The 22,655-nt window shown below is 42.2% G+C and overlaps 1 protein-coding gene across 1 annotated transcript; it reads left to right on the top strand.

The window, feature by feature from the left end:
• The first annotated feature begins 18,672 nt into the window (after positions 1 to 18,672).
• Positions 18,673 to 20,081, top strand: LOC6589548 (lipase 3). Its single transcript, XM_002015040.2, has 3 exons — positions 18,673 to 18,831; positions 18,894 to 19,616; positions 19,674 to 20,081. Exons 1-3 carry the CDS (start codon positions 18,715 to 18,717, stop codon positions 20,064 to 20,066), a joined length of 1,233 nt encoding a protein of 410 aa, XP_002015076.1. The 5' UTR covers positions 18,673 to 18,714; the 3' UTR covers positions 20,067 to 20,081.
• The last annotated feature ends 2,574 nt before the right edge of the window (positions 20,082 to 22,655 follow it).

The following is a 22,655-nucleotide window of genomic DNA, read 5'->3' on the forward strand; positions in this document are numbered from 1 at the left end:
CGTGCGCGTAATCACACGGCACTTAAAAGTCATTTATAAATAGCCTCGTAAGAGTGCCACTATATGCTCCCCTCCCACCCACAGCCCACCCACTGGGCTGCTGCTGCCGCTCCTTGAAGGCTTTCAACTACTTAAAACCGAAAAGGAATTTTATATATATATATTTTAGTGCGCCTTTCTAGCGAAATAAGGATAAATAGCCACTTGAGCAGCCATCGTGAGAATCCTTCCCCCTACCCCTGCCCCTGAATGCTTTCTCTTTTCGGTAAGAGTAAGCAAGGCCATGTGGGGGGGGAGGACCTAGATCCTAGATGATTTGCTCTCCTTAAATTTCTGTTTAGAATGCACGTAGAAAACAATAAATCCTCGGCAAACACCCACTACCCCCCCGCCCCAACAAGCCGCCCGCCCACATACGTGATAACTGTAAAAATAATGCACTAAAAATAGCCAAAGATGAAAAACTTTGGGCACGCTGGAGATCTAGAGAGAGAGAGTTGGGCGTGGTGGGGGTGGGGGTCCTGGGGAGAGAACGGTTATCTCAAGCGCAAACAAAACTTGGCGGAACAAAATGCAAACATTTTGCGCTCGGGTTTTCTTTTCCATTCCATTTTTTTGTTTGCACTAAAAATGGCAGCCAGCGTGTGGGGAGCCCGGGGAGCTGTGGGGATATTTTTCCCATGGCATTCCGAGAGTCGCCTGCGGCCTGCCACACACATATTTGTGTACCTATGCCGCGGTTTTTCCTACGGTCTGTTTTACTTTTCTTTTCGCTTTTTTCGCTGTTGTTGTATTTTACGTGTAATTTACATTCAAATTCGTTGCATTTTTAGCGCTGGCAAATAATTGAAGCGGAAAGGAATTGCTCTGCAGTGGAGTACGGCAGGTGATAAGAAAATGTGGCATTAATTATGGCCATAAAATGTTTGCAATTTGTTGGTATTTTTTGCTACAAACTGTTTTAAATAACTCTTTAAAGGGAAGTGTTCTCTGGGAAAACGAATACTTCAGTCCTTTGGAAACGTATAAGCTGTTGAGGGCCCTAAGAGTCCTGAAAAGCCTCTGCAGAAGACTTTAAGGATTGCTAGATCACTATTTGATTCATTTGATTGTTGATTTTGGAGTATATTTCAATAGGGATCGATTCACTGAAATTAGGAACTCTAAAGGCTATTTTCCAAAAGAATTTACAGATCTACAGACGGAGGGGCAAGGCGCATAATACCTCGAGGGCACACACCAAATTTAGTCGAGAGTGAGCTCAAACGTATTCAGAGTGTTATGAAAGCGAAGGCCCTTTTGACAAAATATTAATTAAAATAAAGTATAAATCTACAAAAATTTCAAACAAGCAAAAGTGCATCCTTTTGACTTTTTGAAAATACTAAAAACCATTAAAGCCGATCTCTTTGAATTTTAATTATTATTATTAATATTATTATTATTAATATTATTATAATTAATATTATTATTATTAATATTATTATTATTTATAATATTATTATTATTATTATTACTATTATTATTAATATTATTATTTTATTTAATTTTTATAGATTTTTTTTTGAAAATTTTACAGACGTTTAAACCGAAATGATGAACATGAATCCATGCATGCCCGCCTTGTTTGAACGCACAATTTTCTTGTGCTGGCTTCTTTCTAAAAAGATCCTCTGGATGGTCATATGGATAACCATAAAAACTCCGAGGAATGTACTCCCAGCCTTTATTGAACCACATTTTGATTCGTGGGTCTTTCAAGGTTTTTAAAACTCTCAAACTCTGTTGTCCACCGTGATGCACCGCTCGTGGAAGCACAATCCCTTGGATCATCACAAGAAATCGAATCGAAACAGAAAACTTTCTTCTAGAAACCACTTCAGAAGCTGCAATTAGGCACTCCTATATATTGTAGGTAACATTTTAATGGACTCACTTGATAATTAAGTTGGCAATCCTGAAATTTCACCCAGGTGGACCAAAACACACCAAACAGACCTAACACTTGAATTTGCCTGGAATTAATAGCGGCATGGCTTGGGGGGCATGGCTTGGGGGGGCGGGGGGCCATGGGTATGGGGATACTTGCAATTTACTTTGCTGTGCTGGGGGGGGGGGGGGGGGTACGGGGAGTGCATTCCCTTTGCTCCTATCATGCCATGGCAGCATACATTTGGCTCCGCTGCAGTATCCAATTGCTTTCTATTGCTCCCCTTTTTATGGCTGGCCTTCTCCACGGCCCTCTCCCCATTTCCCCATCTCCAGTGACCCAATTTCTCACGTTTGGCTTTCATGTTTGCTGCTGCCCACAGCCCCCGCCCCCTGAATGGGTGGGGTGGGGAGGGGTGTGCGTGCAGCCACCACTAACCAGCCTTGTAGTACGAGTATGCGACCATCTACATCACCCCGCCCCCCGCCCTCCTGCAGCCCCTCCTCCTCCTCCTCCTCCTCCATGGCTGTGGCCTGTGTTACATTTAACGACTTTCGAGTTCAAATTGTACAAAATTTACGATTGCCAGATATCTTCACACTCACTCTGAAAAATTGCTTTTCTGTGGAGTTTGGGTTTGGGTATGGTGTCTGGTCTCTGGCCCAGCCTGACCAGCGACTGTTGTTTTACAGGGTACTCAAAGGTACTCAAGGGTATATGCTAAACGTAAACGATCAAATTAGTGTTTTAGGAGGAGTGGCCAGGACAGGTCCTGGAACTCGAAGAGGCAGGTCTCTCTTTATAAAACATTCACCTCTCTACCTCTCCTTGGTTTATGCTCTTTTATCCACCAAAAATTACTCTAAATAGTACTCTAAAAATTCCCAAAAATATGTTTCAATTCCCTTGGGAGAGAGAGGGGTATCTCTTTGTCGAAATTTGGTTTGTGGCCATTGCTGTTGCCGCTGGTCTGCTGTTCGGGTGTTCGCGCTGCACTTGGTACCGTTAATTGAGGCGCAAAATGGACGCCAAATGGCGGGGGGGGAGAGCCCGAACCAGGCCTGAACAATCGTTGCCTGGACAGGCATTTAATTCAATTGGCAACAGCAACCGAGCGCCAACGAGTGGCAGCAGCAGCGCAATTAATTTGGGGCTTTTGATATATCATTGCAGCAGCCGTAATAATAATAATAATAATAATAACGATAATGTTAATAATGTTGCAAAATGCATGGCATGGTTTCATTGTTTTCCATGCACTTAACACACATTCGATTCAATATCAATGTTTGATGATTTTGAGAGAGGAAATGATGTGGAAATGGAGAAATGTCTAAAGTTCAACGAAATTGCTTGGGTATATGTATTTAAAACCACTTTAATCTATAAATTATGGCAACAGCACAACTTCGAGTAAACCTATCAATGCCTAAACGTTAAAACATTGATTGGAAATCGTTTATAAGACCCCAAATAAACTCCCTTTTGTCATTCCATTGGTTCAGCCTCTTAACGAGTCTCTCACTCTTTAACAGAAATAATAATCATGAAAACTTTCAATGTCAGACAGTCAGACCGAATGCTTCAATGCATTTGCCTTTGGAAAACATTTACTTTGCTTACTTTTGTTTGTGTCTGTAATTGCTGCAAGTTGCTGCAACCGACTTTGGCCGGACAAAAGAGCTATGAAAAGCCCCCCAGCTTAAGCGCCGGGCTCCAACAAAAGACGGCCATAAAGTTACCTTCTTCATTCATGCGGCGGCGGTGGGAGGGGGGGGCGGGGGGCGACCTCAGCCCTCAAGTTCATTGTGGCCATCCATTGGCCAAATGAGGTCCCAGCTGAGCTCGGACTTGGGTTTTTATTTGATTTCTTTGCAGCTCCTTCTGCAGTCAGTTTTTTTTCTTCAACTTTATCTCTGTCTTGGCCCCCACTCGCTGGCCGAGTTAGAAGGCGTTTGGCGTTTGGCCGTTTGCCCGTTTGCACAATCTGGTGTCGGTCGTCAAGGTCGTCAAAGATGCAGCACCCAAAATGGCAAGCAAAAATACTACCTACTGGTGGCTTTTGCTTTTGCTTTTGCTTTTTGCACGTAAATCAAAAGCGTCACCAGCAGTAACCAAACTCTGGCCAAGTGAGGCAAGAGTCTCCTCCGAGTCTCTGAAATGAATACAACGAGACGAGTCGAGTCGAGACGAGTCGAGTTGAGTGGAGAGGCAATTGCATAAGGCGCGCCGCGTGCAAACACGATTTGGCGAATGGGGCGACCTGTCTGCCCGTCCAACAAACATCATCTTCCCCCAGCTCTGCCTCTAACTATATTTTCAAGAGCTAAGCTCCAATGCACTGCGTTTATACGTGTGCTGGCGGCTTGTGTTGAAAGTTTGACGAAAAAGCTGAACAAACGGTGGAAAATGTATCTTGAAGATGGGTTAAGCCTTTGGAATGCAGGCCTATGATCGAAAATCGGGCCTAAAAACGTAAAAGGTTGTCATTTTATACAAAAGCAAGCTGGATTCTGCTTAGATTTTGTTTTGGCAAAAATTAAACTTTGAAATTCCATTAAAAAAGAACCATAGCTGACCGTCAAATGGTTTTTGCATGTAAATTTGTCATAAATTGCGGTCTATCAACGGTTTTTGTGGTATCAAACATTTACCAAATTTATTAAAAATTATCTATATAATAGTTTTATTTGTTGGAAAAATACCCATAAATATCTGAAGAGAGCATAAAGAAAGCTCTGTTATCTGTTAGCTGTGTATCATATATCGCCTTTACCATCCTCTATTCAAATTCTTACTATTCTTACCGCATAAACTTCGATATTCACATATTCTCATTCATATTCATACCACTCATTCGTGAGAGCATAAATCAAAGCTAACTCTGACTGACGTGCCTGTACATCCATACACACAGAGTATGGCCTAAACCCTTACAACAACTCAAAGATTAAAGGCAACAAAGGGCAAAGGTAAACGCACAAAGGCTTCCCCAGGCATCAGTATTATTAAAAAAACAACAGCCATACTAAAATCTTGTATGGAAATAGTTGCAACTTGACTTTTTTTTTCTGTTCTGCGCTTTGTTATCTGCTCTTCCCTCGCCCCTTCCCCTTTTCTAGTTGTCTTCTCAATTAATTTTGCACTATCTTTGGGATGATAAGGCGGGGTTCCATTAAGTTTGACACTGAAGCGGCAATGTTCAACAACAAATATACAGTTTTTAGTTATTAAAGAACAAGGTTTCAGAGAACATAAGTCGACCATTAATATCTTAAAGTACTTACGTCTAGACATGGCATATTATTGTTTTCATTAGAGTGTCATATGAATGAATTCTTAGACAAATCAATAGACTAATAAACTAAAAAGCCATAAAGACTCAGAGGTTCCCTTCCCTTCCTAACCATAGATCTTATGAACCCCTTCTGAAGCATTTAGATTTGGATTTTTAAAGTTGACTTCTGGTTCAAAGCCTTAGTAGCCTCCTAAACCAAATAAACAATAAATTAGAGACACAAAACTGTTTCTGGTAGGGGCCCGATCATCCTCAACGATATTTAACACATCGTGAGTTCCACTAGGCTTAATTTTAGGACAAAATCCAAGCTTTTACAGCCAGCAGAAAGCTCTCATCCGCCAGTAGGCAACGTTGACCCCCACATGGTAATCATTGGGCACCCAATAGACCCCGTCTTAACGCTATCTGGAGCTTCCTTGAGGAAATCCCACCACTTCCTGGCTCTTCCGCCAGTCCTAAGCCTTAAATAAACTTTCTTTTAAGCCCAAAACTTGTTCCCCTTTTGAAACCAAACACTTTTAAAGTCTCCAAACAGGTAGCACAAATATTTATCCTATAGAATTTCGATTTCAATACAGCCATTGTTCTATTATTTCTCTAAATTTCTCGGTTTTAGCTCCACATTTCTCTAGAATTCCCAACAAAACAAAACTTCTTTCTTTCTTCTATTTTTTTTTTTTTCGGGCAAATCCAATAAGCATTTTAATCAAAGTCAAACAAAAACGTCCTTTGGCTTTATTTCACCTTTTCCAGCGGACACACAAAACCCTCCACGGGGCTAACTAGAAAAACCAACAACAACAGCAACAATAGAGAATAAAGAAAGAATTGTAATAAAAAAAATTGTCAGCTTCTGTACAGCTGCGACGCGGTCGAGTCCCCCAGGGGGCTTACACAGCCACGGAATTTAATTTGAGTGCACTCGCCAAAGCCAAAGCCGTCCATTTTTTATGCCTGTCGGACCCGCGGACCCGCGGACCTGCTCCCGGAATAGAAGGATAAACAAACGGATTATGACCAGGGACTACGCCGCAGGCATTGAACCCAAAAAACAACTGCACGGCCAACAGACTGCCAGTGCGAGGGGGGAAGGGGTGGTGGCAGTGCGTTGGCACGTGGAAAACTGTCGTAACTGAATTGGAGATGGCCGACGATTCAATTTGATAGTTCTATAGTTGGATGTTGAGGGAATGTATAAATTCAATAGCAGAGGAGGGAAATACATGGCATTTCGATTTTGATAGTCGCCCAAAAAATAATGTAAGGAAACCTTAGAACCCTTGATCCTGCTTAACGATCCACCCCGATCGTCTGGATTTTACCTGTCAAGGAAAAAGAGAAAGAAAAAGAAGATTCTAGATCAATTATTGTGTGTTCTGGGCCGCTGCCTTCCCTATCGTTCCACCTCCCCAGCCTAAAAAGACCGCCTCGTGGCACAATTTTTGCATAATAATTTTAAAAAATTATTAAACACTCTATAAAAGATTTTAAATAGTTTTCTACTATATCTACGAATCACAATTTTGCTATAATAATTATTATGAATTATGAATCACAAAGCTTACCACTTCTTAGGCGGTCACGACTTCTTCTTGGCTCCCAAAATTATCAAACACTAGCCATCTCCAATGACTATCTGCCATCATAGCACGACTCTCGATAGTGTCACCTAAGAAAAAACATTGATATGACTGGCCTGGCCCTCTCTCATCGCTAATCAATGACAATTTAATAAAACCCCAAACTCAATTGCCATTACACAGTTCAGTGGGCGGCGATATGGCGGTATGGATGGATGGATGGATGGACGGCATGGCATGGCTTTGAGCACGAATCAAATAATTAAATTGCAGTTTACGCAATCGCGAATCGGCAATTAAAATTCACTCAAGCCGAAGCGACAAGAGCGATGGGGAGCAGCAGCTGGGGGAGGGGTGATGGGGGGAGAGCCAGTTCAAAAGCCAAAAATTGCATGATTTATGGGCATTGCGGGTCTTGGCCAGATGATGATAATGATAATAAGGCTGTCATTATGATTTTAATGAGAGTTACAAATGAAAGTGTTTCCATCTCCAGTTGGGCTGCTCATTAAATACCTTTTAAAATGGTTTCGCTGGCTATTGGTCTCCCCTTTTTTCAAGGGGTTTCGCTGGCTATTGGTCTCCCCCCCTTTCAAGGGGGTCTGCCTTTCTTTCAACTCTTTTTCGCCCCTTTTATGCGCTGACAACTCTGTTTGCGATTTCCTGAATTATTATCCTTTGTTTCGTTCGCAAAAAAAGACAATAATATTAATAACAATAAGGCAGTGTGTGAGGGAGAGGGGAAACCCGCTAACTGTTGTTCGCAGTCATTGCATAATTTACATATCTAATTGAATATTTAACCAAACCATTTCGTATATTTTATGCAAGCCCATTAAAACAGGCTAAAAATGGTTGTTAGCTCATTAGCTGCTGGTCCGTGTAAATATGCAACAACAACAACAATATATTAAATAATTTGCAAATTGATTGTAAAATGAAACAACGAAACGAAACGCCAAACAAATGAATAATTCCCGCAACACAAAATGTTTCTTGCATTATTATATATTTTCTGATGCACAGAATTTATTTACCATGAATTTTTGAACTATTACAAAACCAAGGTTCATTTACCCGAGCAAAGTCTTTATTCCAAAGTTCATTTAACTCGAACGCCAAAAAATTATCATATCTGGCCCGGAGATCGGGCTAATTATGACTCGGTCTAAAGCCGCCGGCTATCTTTATTTTTATTTCCTACATTTTCCTACGTTTCTCCTACATTTTCTTTCGTTTTCCTTTTCTTACGTGCTCTTTGCATCGCTAATTTCATATTAAAATCAATAAACTCTTGTAAGAAACGGCAGTCTAGGCTTAGACCCAAATTCAAGAAACAAAAAGTGTTTTCAGAGTCATTGGAAATGCAACAAAACTGGTTACTATTTCCATTTTTAGTTGGAACTTTAGTTGAACGGTTTTAATATTCGACTCCTCTACGAAATGCTCGCCCTGTACGCACTCTCATTCTTATTCAGTATTCATTAAATAATCCCCTCCCGTGGAGTGCAAGAATATTTTGATACGCTTTCCACAAGGGGTTGTGGGATTTTGAAGAGGAGGATGATTCGAGGAGGAAGTCTAGACAATGAGTTCTTTATAATTCCCTATAATTACTATATATAATAGATATTCCCTATATATTCCCTATATATTCCCTATATACATATATTCCCTATTTATTCCCTATAATACTGATAAAATATAATATAATATAATACTAATATATTGTAAGTCCTTACAGTTATATTCTTTCCATATAGCAATTTTCTAGGGCAATTCGTTATATATAATTTTCACAGAATATATCATCAGAGTATTTTGGAAATAAATTCCATATGAAAACTTCTTTATAAGGAAGTTCGTAACAGAGAAGTTCGAGCATATTTTGAAGGCATGAAGGCACTTCTGTAAAATCCGTTTAGTTCTAAGTCTTATATCTATCTTTCCTGCATATTCGAGATCCGTTCGGTGAAAGCATCGCGCGTCATGCAGCAGCGTCCCTCGATCAGTAGGGCTCCTGCCTGGGATCCGCTCGAAACATCCCTCTGCTGGTGTCTCTTAAGCCACTTGAGGGAGGAGTTCTTGCATATCAACGTCTAAGTTCGGAATACCAGGCTATGGCTAAGAATTTAATGGGAATCACTACCGTAGAATACCTGCAATAACTGGTATTGAATTTGTATTAGGTATGTGGTCTTGTAATTGTAAATTAGGTATATAATTCTATCTCTGATATTAGTCGAACACCTCCCTATTTACATACGTTTAAACATTCCATTTCAAGAACACGTTATACAAGCTCTTACTTGGTCGATTTTCATTTAAAAAAGTATCTGCCCAGAGCTAAATCTACTAGCATTAGAGTAATCAAATCTTCGGTCCCTCAGAACAGGTTTTCCCTTCCGACTTTTTTTCTCCATCGTTCTGTGCCCTTGTGTGCTGTGTGTGTGCGTGTTTTGGTCATTTAGCTCGCCCATTTTATTGTCTTTGCCAGAGGTCGGTAGTCGGGGGGGTGGGGGGTCTCCGTGGGTTCTCGTTCCACTCCCACCCGCCATTTCTTCGTTTTCTAGGGTCCGCACCTGGGCGAGAGTGGAGACGAAATGCATATTGAATTTGAATTCGAATTTGATTAGGAATGTCGGTTGACACACATTTGGCGATTGTTAATTTATGCGCATGCCGAGCAGGAGTGTCCGTAGCAGTCAGCAACTGATTGGCCGACAGGTGGGGGGCCAGCTTTAAATGGAGTAATTACCGCCGCGTTGAAATGTGGCTAAGGTCTCTCCTCCACTCCCCTCCCTCTCTCTGTCTCTCTGCCCACAAGAAATGGGTGAATGGCTCAGGGTGGGGGGGGGGGGCCTGTGGCCAAGAGTGAGTGGCGTTCAAAATGCGGGTGTTGGCTTGTCTGTTTGCCTACACGGTCCGAAAAAGATGGGGTTTCATTCGGGAAGGCAGTTGTGGCAGAGAATACCTGCCACAGATTGCCCATAAATTCGATGGATCTCAATCTGGAGCCCTAGAACTCCCCAATATTTTCTTCGAGTGCATCAGTTAGAGAACGTGTTTGGCATGAGCCAAAATCGCGCGACTGGAAGCATCACAAGTGCCACAGTAAGTACTGGCCAGAGCCGGGCCGGGCCGGGCCGCCTCCACGTAACGCTCGAGTTAAGTCGGTCGGTTATTTATAATGCGAAACTCTTTTGCCCAGCCGGGCATATCAACAGTTGGCTCCTCTCGCTCTCGGCTCTCGACTTTTGGCGTTTTATAACGACTTTCCCACAGGGCGGAGAGGGGGCTGGAAGGGCTCCATTGTCTTTCTGGTAGTACCTATGTATATAACCCCCCCTATTATGTTACCATTGACAACTCCATTTCGATGGTGGCTGGTGTTTCCACTGGTTAATCACTTTATTGCCAAATTGCTTTCGTTCATATTAAATTACTCAATTAAAATCAATTTCCCATCGTACCGTATCGCTGGAGATTTATTTTTTTTTAGATTATTATTTTAATCGGACATAATTGATTTTTACTCCGACAATTTTCCCGCTCTCTTATCTGTTTTTATGGTATTATTTTAATCAGCTTTTTCAGGCCCCAAATTGACCTGGATATCCATTATGGAACTCTTCGGTTTACTGCCACTCTTAATCGGACCGCAGCAAACCTGCAAGTCAGTTATTTTACGGGATGCTCCCGTCACTCGGCACTGATTATCCTTTGAATGCCTGCAGTTGGCCCTAATGGAAAATGTGCATGTCTGTGCCTGTCTCTGCCCGTGCAGCAGTGTCTTCAGACCTACTCTTATACACAGCCAACAGGCAGAGCAGCTACTAGCTAGGGCAGCCACCCTCTTATACGCGCGCAGGCAAGTCTAGTTGGACTTGTAGAAGAGTCTGGTTCGGTCGGTGGCTGCTTGCTCGAAGGGAATATGTGTTAGAATTTATGTGGGGTTATTCAGTGGCAATTGGTTGTATTTCTATTTCGATTAATGATAGGTAAAAGGTAGATCTTTGAAGAAATTTAATAAATTGTAAAAAATATGCAACTTCCATAGTAGCTAGGGCAGCCACCCTCTTATACGCAAGTCTTATGGACAAGAGTGATTGGAGTTTTGGTTCGGTGGCTGCGTGCTCTAAGAAATGTGGGATATTTATTGGGATCTTGTTATATTGATATTTCGATTAATGATAGGTAAAAGGTAGATCTTTGAAGAAATTCGATTAATGGTTAAAAATATGAAATTTCAATAGTAGCTAGGGCAGCCACCCTCTTATACGCAAGTCTAATGGACAAGAGTGGTTGGACTTGTATACGAGTTTTGGTTCGGTGGCTGCTTGCTCTAAGAAATGTGGGATATTTATTGGGATCTTGTTATATTGATATTTCGATTAATGATAGGTAAAAGGTAGATCTTTGAAGAAATTCTATTAATGGTAAAAAATATGCAGTTTCCATAGTAGCTAGGGCAGCCACCCTCTTATACAGGCACATGCAAGTCTAGTTGGGCTTGTATAAGAGTCTGGTTCGGTGCCCGCTTGCTCTAAGAAAATATTAGAATTTATGTGGGATAAGTATTTCAACAATATAACAGATATTTTTATGGAAAATTGGTTATATTTATATTTCGGTGAAAGACAAATAAAAGTTAATCTTTAAAGAAATTCAATTATTGCTTATAATTTCAAAATACTTACCCCCTTTCACTGTTTACTTGTTGCATCGTCAGATCAGTAGCAATCCTGAAAGTAATAAAGTTATTCATTAAATTCATTATTCCTAAAGTTAAGGCCCAAGGCTAAGGCTGAGCCTCTTCTAGCCTGCACAAATGGTAGGCACTGTACTTCTTCCACTGCACACTTCCAATGCCATAAAAATTGCACTCAATGCAACACTCAAATACCTGTAGAGTGTACACATCTGGACCGGCAAACAATTAGTGAGCGTTTGCAAATTGCTCAACACTGGCAGGGGGAAAAAACTCCCAACCCGAACCCAAACCGAAGCATCTTGAAGAGGTGCCAAGAAGTTTTTTGCAAGAAATCAACCAAGCTCGAAAACAGCTCGAAAACAGCTCGAAAACAGCTCGAAATGCAATGCATGAGCAAGTCTTCCCGTCAATGAACAGATGAGAGGGATGTTGGCCAAGAAGGCTGCAAGATGGTAGATTATTAAAAAAAAAGAAGAAAAAAAGAAAGAAGAAAAAATACTTTAAAAACACCAAAAGCCAGAAAGGTGTGGTAGAGACGACCGATGGTGATACCCTAGGAGAAAAATTGGCCCAGACTATCCCAAGAATTGCTTTCTTTCGTCTATAACTCATATGATTCGTCTGATTTGGATATGGATTAAAGGTTAAGGATATAAAGATACGATAGACCAATCGAGCAATATCCTTTTCACAAAAGTTTATCTGATTTCAGGGTGAGGTACTCCTCCTTCAAGGGTATGCAAATCAAACAATGTCCAGGCCACACTTTTTGTTCAAATCGTTTATAGAGCACACTCTCACACACACACACACACAAGCACTCACACATATACGTTGCAATAATTAAAAGTTGGTTTAAATGTGGAGCCAGAGGATTGATGGTAGGGGTGGGGGGAAGTTGCGATGCGAAACGACCGCACCTAATTGGTTTTGCATGAGTTAGTTGCTGTGTGGCCCGGCTATGTTATACGAGGTATTTAGGTGGTGCAGAGCAGTGCAGCACATGGGGCACGGTACAACAAACCGTGGTGAGTTGCCAACAACACATTTGTGGCATAAGTGGCAAAAAACAAAACAGAAAAAACATTGTGCCAAAACATGAAAAGCCATGCCACATGAACGGTGTCAATTTGTTGGAAACTAGGAATGGACAGCAGATAGGTCTGCAGGGGGGGGCGGCGCAAGGCAGAACGTAATTATAAATACACGTGGAGTCAATTTGTTGGCTTTAATTTGGCCAAAACCCAGGGGTTTCAGTGGAACTGTTTCACTTAATATGAGAGCTGAGGGAGCGATTGATTTATTTAAATTTTGGGGGGGAAGTATAAAGAATATGGGAGTCCTTGGAACCAGTCTGAAGGCCGGTCTCGTCTTCGGGTTAACATTTATCGGCAGGTTGAAGTGTCCTAAAAGGAAAATTGATTTTCTCAAGGTTAAGAATTGTTAGGCCTTACAAAGAGATTTTGAAGAAGGGACTATTGACAGCTTGACATTTCAGAAAGTCAGAAACAGACTTCTGGATGGCCTTGCGCTTTTATGCAAGCGCCAGGAGATTTCTGTGGGGTTCAGCGGTTCCTTAGCATCCCGAGAGGTAAAAGAAGTATCTCGAGTGATTGCAATGCTGAATAAAGAATATATTTTCCAAAACTATGCAATAATCAAAGCCATCCTGTGACATTTTGCGGTGTACATTACATTTTAGAAGCCGAAAAGCCAATTTTTGCGGTTCACCGGCACCCTGTTATACTTTTTCGTTCCCTTTGTCTTATTAAAAATTATTAAAAAACAAACCTAACTTTAGAAATTAATAGTAAGAGTGTTTAGGAACCAACTGTGGCTCCACTTTGACCAAGAAACAGATTTGTGTGTACATTTCGAGTAGTTTTTGTGGCAATTATTCTACAAAATGTATTTATTTTTATTTTTTATTTTCGCCTCACCCTAATATAAAGTATAATTATTTATAGCTATTTTTTTTATTAAGTTCTAATGTAAATTGAACCAAAACCGCAATGTATTATTTTTCTATCCCCATTAATATGAAATATGCTCCTCTCAAATGTCAAAAAACCTCCATTACTGATTCTATGTTTGAAATACCAACAACAACAAAACATTAATCCGTTTTACATATTTACTCAACCCCAAGCCTGGGCCTCCACCCAATGAAAACGGCGGAACTGCCACGAAGGTCAAATGTCACCTATTTAATGACGTGTTTCGGCTGCTGGGCCGTGCTGCCCAGGCACATTGCCCATTCCGGCTTGTTTTTCAAATAAACACGGTAGAATATCGTGTTTTCGGGCATGCAGCATTCCTCTCCGCCGCGTGCTAATGTTATGACATAATTAAAGCCGGACAGAGACACGGGTGGCAGCCTGTCGCTGACATGTCACGATGTTGTTTCAGATGCAATTGTTGCCCGCTGAGGATGCTGCCATTTAATTCGTGCAACAATTTATTATGCATTTTGAAAAATTATTTACAGAGAGGGAGAGAAATGAAACGATTTTCACTTGCAATTTATCTTGCAAATGGGTGCCAAAGTGCGAGAAGTTGCCTGCCTTTTCCCGAGTCGGCAAGTTTTTTGAAATTTATGGCTCCGCATAAGTATACCCTTTCGAAGGGGAGTTATGGCCATGACCAGAAGGTAGGCAGAAGTAACAGGAATAATTTTAGATCTCTAAGAGAGCGGTGCATATATCTCAGGGGTTTTTTAAATTTTAAAAGTTTTTTTTTTAATTCTTAATTTTAAAATAATTTGCAAAATAAATAATTTACTCAATAAATACTTTTTAATAATTTTCAAAATAAATAATTTACTTAATAATTACTTCTTAATAATTCTTAGTTTTAAAATAATTTTCAAAATAAAAAATTTACATCATAATTACTTTTTAATAACTCTTATTTGTACAATAATTTCTAAAATAAATAATTTACGTAATAATTAACTTTTAATAATTCTTAATTTTAAGAAAATTTTCAAAATAAATAATTTAATTAATAATTACTTTTTAATAATTCTTAATTTTAAAATAATTTTCAAAATAAATAATTTACTTAATAATGCTTAATTTTCAAAATTAATAATTTACATAATTACTTTTAATATCCCGAAATAGAAGACTGCCCTTTAGGGTATTTATAAACATAACTATATTTTTGATTTAATTTTGTTGTATCTATATTTTTTTTCATTTCACACGGTCTCTGGCACATCCTGGGCATCCTTTGGACTCCTACACAGGCTCCTGCCAGCCGCATTTTAATATTTTCCCCTAGACGAGGACGGGGAGTGGGAGGGGGAGGGGGACGGGGAGGCTGCGGAGACTGCGCCCATATATCACAATTTATTGTGCTTGTCAATTGCCAGCAGGCAGGCAAAAATAAATAAAATTGTTGCCATGCCCGGCCATGCCATATTGCATAGTCGTTGGGGAAATACACAAATTTATTCTAGTGGAAATATTGCATTTTGATATATCGCGCATACGACTAGATGTCTGAAAATCATCAGAGCTTTGAGTGCGTGTGTGCTTTTGGCCTTGGATGCGACGGGTGGCGGTCAATAGAAATGATCGATTCGAAAGCCATAAGATGTTGTGCCTTGCAGCGGCAGAAGCTTAAAACAGTCTAAAAAATATCAATTTATAAGAGACAGCCAAGAAAAGCCACTCAAAACATTTAATACCAAGCAAATCAAGCCCCAAGAGGAGACTCCCAGACCAAGGCTAGACTGAATTTTCTGCACTTTAAAAATAAAACCATTTTTGGTAATTGATCTCCAGCCATAATTGCCTTTAAGTGGTCAAAGTGCAAATGGCTAAGCTTTGTTGGAGAGCTCATTGATTTGTTGGTGGTGTGCGCAAAGGTGCCACAGACCATCGAAGCGTTTAACATTCAACTTTGCCCTGACCCCCCCGGACACAGAACAGGGGCTCTGCGACGCCTGAGCAAGTGGGTTTTTGACTTGGCCAACTTGACACTTTGATGGCGGGCTACGGCTGGTGTCTTGGCCACCGACAACAGACAGCAGCGACGCGACGGCGTAACTTTAGATTTATGATAAGTCACGATTCCCATGGCCGGTATTAAAGCCACAACAGAGACAGCAAAAAACCAATTTTTATGCAATCTAAATGCATTTGGCAAACAGTCGGCACTCATCAGGCCACCAATTAAGTCGTTTAATTGAATTCCGAGTGGAAAGTGACGACTGACGACTGACGAGTGACGACTGGCGGAGGAAGACGAAACACAGACCAACCGCAAAGTAATTTCTCCAACGAACTAACGAGCAAGGGCACTTCTTCCACGATTACTCGTAGTAGACAACTTTGTATTTTCTTCTTTCTTAATTCGTCTGACATTTGCAATTTTCACTGCTAAAAAATAGTTGCAGTATTTGTACAGGGTAGTCAGGGGTTTGAAAGAGCATAACCGAAAAATGTAGGGTTTTAGCTAGGGAGAAATAAAGGAGAAATTTACAATATAAATGGCACTACAGGCAGGTTATGGCAACTCTTCAGAGACAACAATTACAAATTAAAGAGAATTTAAATAAATTCTTCATTCTGCGCAAGTGTCAAAGGAAAATAGATGGAAAAATTGTATGGTAATTAAGGAAGGATTTATATTCAGAGTAGTTTGAAGGACAGAGTGGAAGATGTAGAGGAAAGTAATGCCTGTTAAGATGCCCTCTGCTGTCCGTCCTGCCCGATTAGGCATTACTCTCTTCTTCATCTTGGATTCGACCTCACCAGAGAAGAGTTTGTGGAGAAAGAGAATGCCTTGGATCTGATCCTACGTCTTTCAAGAGAGAAGAGTGAATCTGAATGAGACGCAGCCCACTCTCAGCAGAAGGAAGATGTCTTATCCGACTCCAAGCCACAGGTATATATATTCTAGATCTTCTAAGTGGTAATGCCTTGGATACTGGACTACAGTTTCATCTAAAAATCAGACCCAAAATCCATTAATTTTCAGACCTTTCCAGGACTCCCTCCAACCTCCCAAAAACCCCTTAAAGTAAGGTAATTTTCCTTTACCTAATTCCCTATTTTTTCGACTTTCAGCTGAGTATCCAATGGTCGAAATACTCCCCTATCTCCTACATGGCGTTCTAACTTCTGTTTCATGCTGTTTTATTTTGCTGGATGGATGGTCTTGTATTTTGTTGTACTTTGCCTTCCTGGCAATTTCCACAAAATGTATGCCATTCCCATTTGTGCAGCACTCCGTCCCCCTCCCTCCCCCTCCCCCTCTATATCTCTGCCTCCGCTTCACATAATTTCAATGAACCGCATTTACGTTTGGTTCGGTTTATCTCTCTTTCCTCTGCACATCCGTCGGCGTCGTCGTCGACATTGGCATGACAATGCCACACTACTGGCACACACACACACACACACACACACAGGCAACCGCAGTCAGACACATGCACTGAGAGAAATATTTAGAGGATTTGGGGATCAACAGAGACTCAGAGGCGGAATCAAAGTATTGTCTATGATACGGGTTTGAATAGAGGCTTGTTATATCCTGTTTCTATCAGAACTCTATGAATATTTTCTCTCACTGTAGACACACACAAAGAATGAGTAAGGCCACGTGAAGAGAGAGCTTCGTGGAGAATGACAGCCCTCGATGCTCGCAATTTGTGGCTTTTGCCATGCTTAATGCCAATCTCAGTGTGGAGCCACCGCCACCAGAAGAGTACCTACAGCGGCTCCTGCAACCATCCTCCCACTCCCACTCCCCACTCTGCCACTCCGCACTATCTTGCCGCATTACAATTCACTGGCATAATGCAAAAATCGCAGCAAGTCAGGCGCAACTCGTTGATACGCGTGTCGGGGCTCTTTACTCCACTTGGGGCTCTGCCTGATTGGAATTGGTCTGCGTTCTGCGGGGGGGTGTATTGGGGTACCGAGGGGGGTGGAGGGGGTGGCCTGTGATTGAAGCTACATATTTGTGAATGGGATAATACTTATGCGCTCTACTGCTGGAATGAATTGGGAAATTGGGGGGAATTGGAAATTGGCCAATGGGGAAGGATAGTGCGGAGATCCTCCGCGGAAAAGCGTATAATTCTTGAGCAATGCTTGAAGGGAAACATTACACTTGTTGGGTCTTGGTAACATGTCTTTCGTTAGCTTATAAATTTGGGTGTTGCTATTAGAGACTATCAACTATGGACCATATATCTTTGGGTTACCAGAAGGCGCTTCTCCAGACTTTCTAGAATCACTACATGGGGAGATATTGTAAGCCTATATTCCCTGTCGTACGAGGGATCTGCAGACCTGCGGGTCTGTTCCTGTATCCTTCACTAGCTATATCTAAGGGCCCCTGTTCCATAGCTATAAGGAGCTCCGCCGTCGCCATCTTTTGCTCTGAAAGCGAGTTGAGATGCTTCTCACATTCTGGGTTTCTACTTCTCAAGTCTTTTTTGAGCATTGGCTTGTCCTGGGCATGGGACATTCTCTTATTTGTGGCTTTAAATGGTAAAGAATTCATCCGCTGTATGGCATTCGTGACTTTGAACAATTCAAATCCAACTTAAGATTTATTTTGATAAGGAAGGACCCTCAAAGGAAGGTCAAAGTTTGTTTGGAACACAATTTTCGGTATTGTTTTTGGTTTCCCTGTCAACTGTTATACGATTTAGCTGCAGTCGTTCCAATTTATTTACCTTTAAAGGCATTTGTTACTTCATTTTTTAAGTATTTTCTGAAGGCTTTTAATATTAGTTTCACCTTTAAGGTCTTTAGGCCTATCTAGGCCAATGGTCTGCTCAAAACATAGGCTAATTGTATGATTATTAAAATAACTCGCCTAAGCACAGTCTGTGGCCCCTTCAGGGTCTTGAGTACTGGGCTCTTCGAGCACAAGGTAAGTGTGTTTAATTTAGGGTCGTTGAAAGCCATCAAATAATTAACCATATCGCTGTGTGCCTCCTCGCCAAAACAAAATAATCTAATAAATGGAAAGCCGAAAGTATATAAATCTTGGATTTAGACGCGTATTTCTGGTATCGCGTATCGGACCCCACACATCTCGACTTTTAATCGCCAGATTAGATTGGAATCAACTGAAAGAAACACAGTAGAAAAGTCAGTTCCCGGTAGAACAGTCGTGCAGGAGGCTTCTCGTCGAGCAGAAGGCAAAAGGAATCCATAGTAAAATGTTGAAGGAACTGCTTTTGGCAGCTCTGGCCATAACAGCGGTCCTGGCAGTGGCCAAAGATACGGACGACTTTGATCCTTTTATAGACATACCATTCAAGCGACTAAGGACTTCGGTGGGACAGAGATTTACAGATTTCAAATAAGATTCGAGAGCTGAGCGTGAGTTTCGTTGCAGGCCGAACGCATCGAGTCGGAGGGCTACCCGGCCGAATCGCATTACGTGGAGACCCCGGACGGCTATGTGCTGAACCTGTTCCGCATCCCGCACTCGCCGAGGCTGAACAATGGCCAGCTGCAGCGGCCGGCGGTGCTCATCATGCACGGATTGTTCAGCTGCTCGGATTGCTTCCTGCTCAATGGGCCGGACGATGCTCTGGCGTACAACCTGGCGGACGCCGGCTACGACGTCTGGCTGGGCAATGCCCGGGGCAATCTCTACTCGCGGAACAACACCCGGCTGAACGTGAGGCATCCGTACTTCTGGAAGTTCAGCTGGCACGAGATTGGGGCCATCGATCTGCCGGCCATGATTGACTACATCCTCGAGCTGACCCAGGAGCGGGCCCTCCACTATGTGGGCCACTCGCAGGGCTGCACCTCGTTCTTTGTGATGGGCTCGTTCAGGCCCGAGTACAATGCCAAAATCAAGACGGCCCACATGCTGGCCCCGTCGGTGTTTATGGGCAACACCACCGAGGGATTGATAGTGGCCACGGCCCCAGTCCTGGGCGAGCCGGGCCTGGGCTCGGCTCTGCTGGAGAACCAGGTGCTGCTGCCCCACAACGACTTCCTTCAGCGATTCCTGGACACAACCTGCAGCAACCAGCCGCTGACATTGAGCTACTGCAAGACACTGGCCATTCTCTGGGGTGGCCCCGACATTGGTAACCTCAATAGGGTGAGTTGTGGCCCCCATCCTCAGGTCTGTCCAACACTTCATGCATCCTCTTTGTAGACGCTCCTCCCCCAAATCGTCGAGACCCATCCCGCTGGCGTTTCCTCCAATCAGGCCATCCACTACATCCAGTCCTACACTTCCAACCAGTTCCGCCTCTACGACTGGGGCAGCCGCAAGAATCTGGCGTACTACGGTGTGGCGGAGCCCCCTTCATACGATCTCACCCAGATTACCGCCGAGCTGTATCTGTACTACGGCCTATCCGATGGCTCGGCCAACAAGGACGATGTGGCACGCCTGCCCGAGCTGCTGCCCAATCTGGCGCTGCTCCACGAGGTGCCGGAGCCCACCTGGGGCCACCTGGACTTTATATTTGCCGAAAAGGTCAAGAGCCTCATCAATGATTTGGTCTTGGACCACGCCAAGGCCTACGAAGAAAGGAGCAAATAAATCGTTGAAAAAGTATCTGTATCTGGATGGATGCCTTCTCGACAAACATTAAGGCGTAGGGGCATGGCTAGCCCAGGCTAATTAGCAGCTAACAAGTGTCTGCCTCTCCCTCTCTGGGTTTCGGATTGTTGTCTGGTCACGCCTCTGTGATGTTCAACAATTTTTTGCTGCTGCTTCCTTGACAAACATTATCGCTGGCTGGAGTACGTGGTTAGTGGGTCTCGGCTCCTGGCATCCCTCCGCTCTACTCCCTTCCCCCCCTGCAAAATTATAGCAATTAGCACTTGGCTGGGAGTTTGTTTGTCTGTTTGTTGGGCGGTCTTAGCGGGACAGTTGCAAATATGCTTATAATGATGATTTATAGGGTCTGCTGTGGTGGTCTTGAGACCTGAGATTATGTGGAACGGGTTGCGATAAGGCTAAGCGCGAAAGTGCAGTGATAAACGGGGTTTTATTTCATTTCTGGGAATGCGGAATATATGTGACTAGGAAATGGCCTAGAAAGCTGATTGGAGAGATTAGAGAGGGGTTAGTGGTAAGGAAATACGCCGTTGATTTCAAGGGAATTTTGATTTTCTTTGAAGTTAAGCTAATTCTATGAAACTCCAACAAATTAGATGAACAAAAAAGGCATTGAATGTCGGCATCTGCCTCTCAGATAGAACCGATTCCTATGCCTTCCTAAGGGACTGTTTATAGGCAGGAATAAAGCAGCTCTTGGGTCGCTATAGATCCTTGATCCCTAGGCTAAATGCCAGACTCCAAGATCCCCTCTGTACCCCTCCCCCTCTCCTACTCTCTATCGCACCCCTCAAGCTGTCAAACTACTTGCAACAGCCCCGCTATCATCGCCCATTTAGGCATTAATGAATTTTCTTTTCGCGAAAAAACGCGACCCTGAAGTTTAATTGACTCGCAAGTAATTCCTTGCCATGGCCCACAAGGTCTTATCCCGGCCTCGGTGCAAACTTTTGAATAATTCCGGCCTGTACCTTTTGGCCACTGGACCAAGAACGAAGCTGCTGGCAATTAACCGCAGAGCCAGGCCGACAGCAGGCTGTAGCCCTTCGGTAATGGCTAACCGCTGATGTGGAAGAGGAGGAAAATGCGAATGGCGGGGCGGGGCCGAAAAAAAATTGCAAATTATCAAAGCCAACAGAGAAATAAAATTAATAAAGTGTAAAAGGATTTTGTCGCGACAACAGAAAACCCGCCAGACAGAAGGGGTGGGGGTCTGCCCCCCTCCCCACAAATCCCCATCTGGGGGGTCTGCCCCCCCTCCCCACAAATCCCCATCCGACCCGCGTCTTGTGCTGTCCCATCGCTTATAATCCTTTATTTTCGTTTTCAATTTGTTGGAAAAAGGCAAACAGAAAGTGTTAAAAGTATTTCTCGAGCGGAAAATGCACAGCACTGACAAACTTTTACTCAACCCATCAACCCCCCTCTCTCCCCCCTCTCTGTGTCTTTTATTCTGTGCTCTTTCTATGCCTCTGATGCGCTGTGCTTTCTCTCTAAGTGGCTGCGACACTTTTGTATGCATAATTTAGACAAAAGTCGCCCAAAAGCGAGCGACTCAGGGAAAGGGCTCTGGAAAACAACTTGAAACAAAAGTTGCAATTGCAGAAATTGAAAAATTTTCCACATAAAAATATGCAAGCAAAAATGAAAAGTTCAACTGGAAGAAAACAAAGGGAAAAAAAATCAAAAGAGAGCCCAGCGCAAAAATTGCAACAAATCTTATGCTCAGCCAAGATGTCGGCAAGTGTCGCGCGCTCATGTTTTTTGGCCAAATGTTTATTGTCAAAAAGTTCAGTAAAATGCAGATTGTTCGATGTTGGGGTAGGGCCTCCCCAAGCACAAAGAGACAAAGGAGTAAAAGGAGCTCCAAAAAAGTTCCAGAAATAGTAAAAAACATTTTTTTGAATAAAATCAAACTTTTACTTATTAAAAATTATTATATATTTTTTGTAATTTTAGAAAACTTATATTTTTCCTTTCAGTGTTTCAACTATAACGCTCCAAGCCCATAATTCTCGATTTTCCTACAATTTTGACATATGTGAGCAAAACAAAGGGTAGTTTTGGTTTTGGTTGCCAAGTTTTTGGCCTTAAAGTAATTAAATTTCCATTTGCTTAATCACAAACAAATCAAATCAGAAATAAGGTTGTTTTTTTTTTTGTGATTTGATTTATTTTATGCCCAAGAAATTTGCCAGCAGAACAAGCAGTCATTATCGAACTGCTTGCCAAGTAGTTCCCCGTATAAGGTTCCGAACTCGGCTAGCAGTAGAAGGCGAAGGTTGTAAACTTAGAGGCTTACTATATGTTGCGAACGTGTTGCGGTACAATGCTGCCAGTTTGGGAATTTCAGGTTCTATTTATAGCCACCATATTTCAAGGTGGCGCCATACGTGTTTTTTAGTTCCAAAAACAGCCACGAAACAAAAATTCGAAATTCTTGGAAATAATAAAATAAAAGAAAAAAAATAATGTAAATTATTGAAAGCTCTGAAAACAATTCTTCATTTATGGAGATTCTGTAGAAATAATGCTGCATATATGAGATTTTTGAGCTTTCTGAACGAT

This window comes from Drosophila persimilis, unplaced genomic scaffold (genome assembly GCF_003286085.1).
Source record: "Drosophila persimilis strain 14011-0111.01,24,50 unplaced genomic scaffold, DperRS2 tig00000191-arrow-pilon, whole genome shotgun sequence".
Classification (NCBI taxonomy): Eukaryota; Metazoa; Arthropoda; class Insecta; order Diptera; family Drosophilidae; genus Drosophila; species Drosophila persimilis.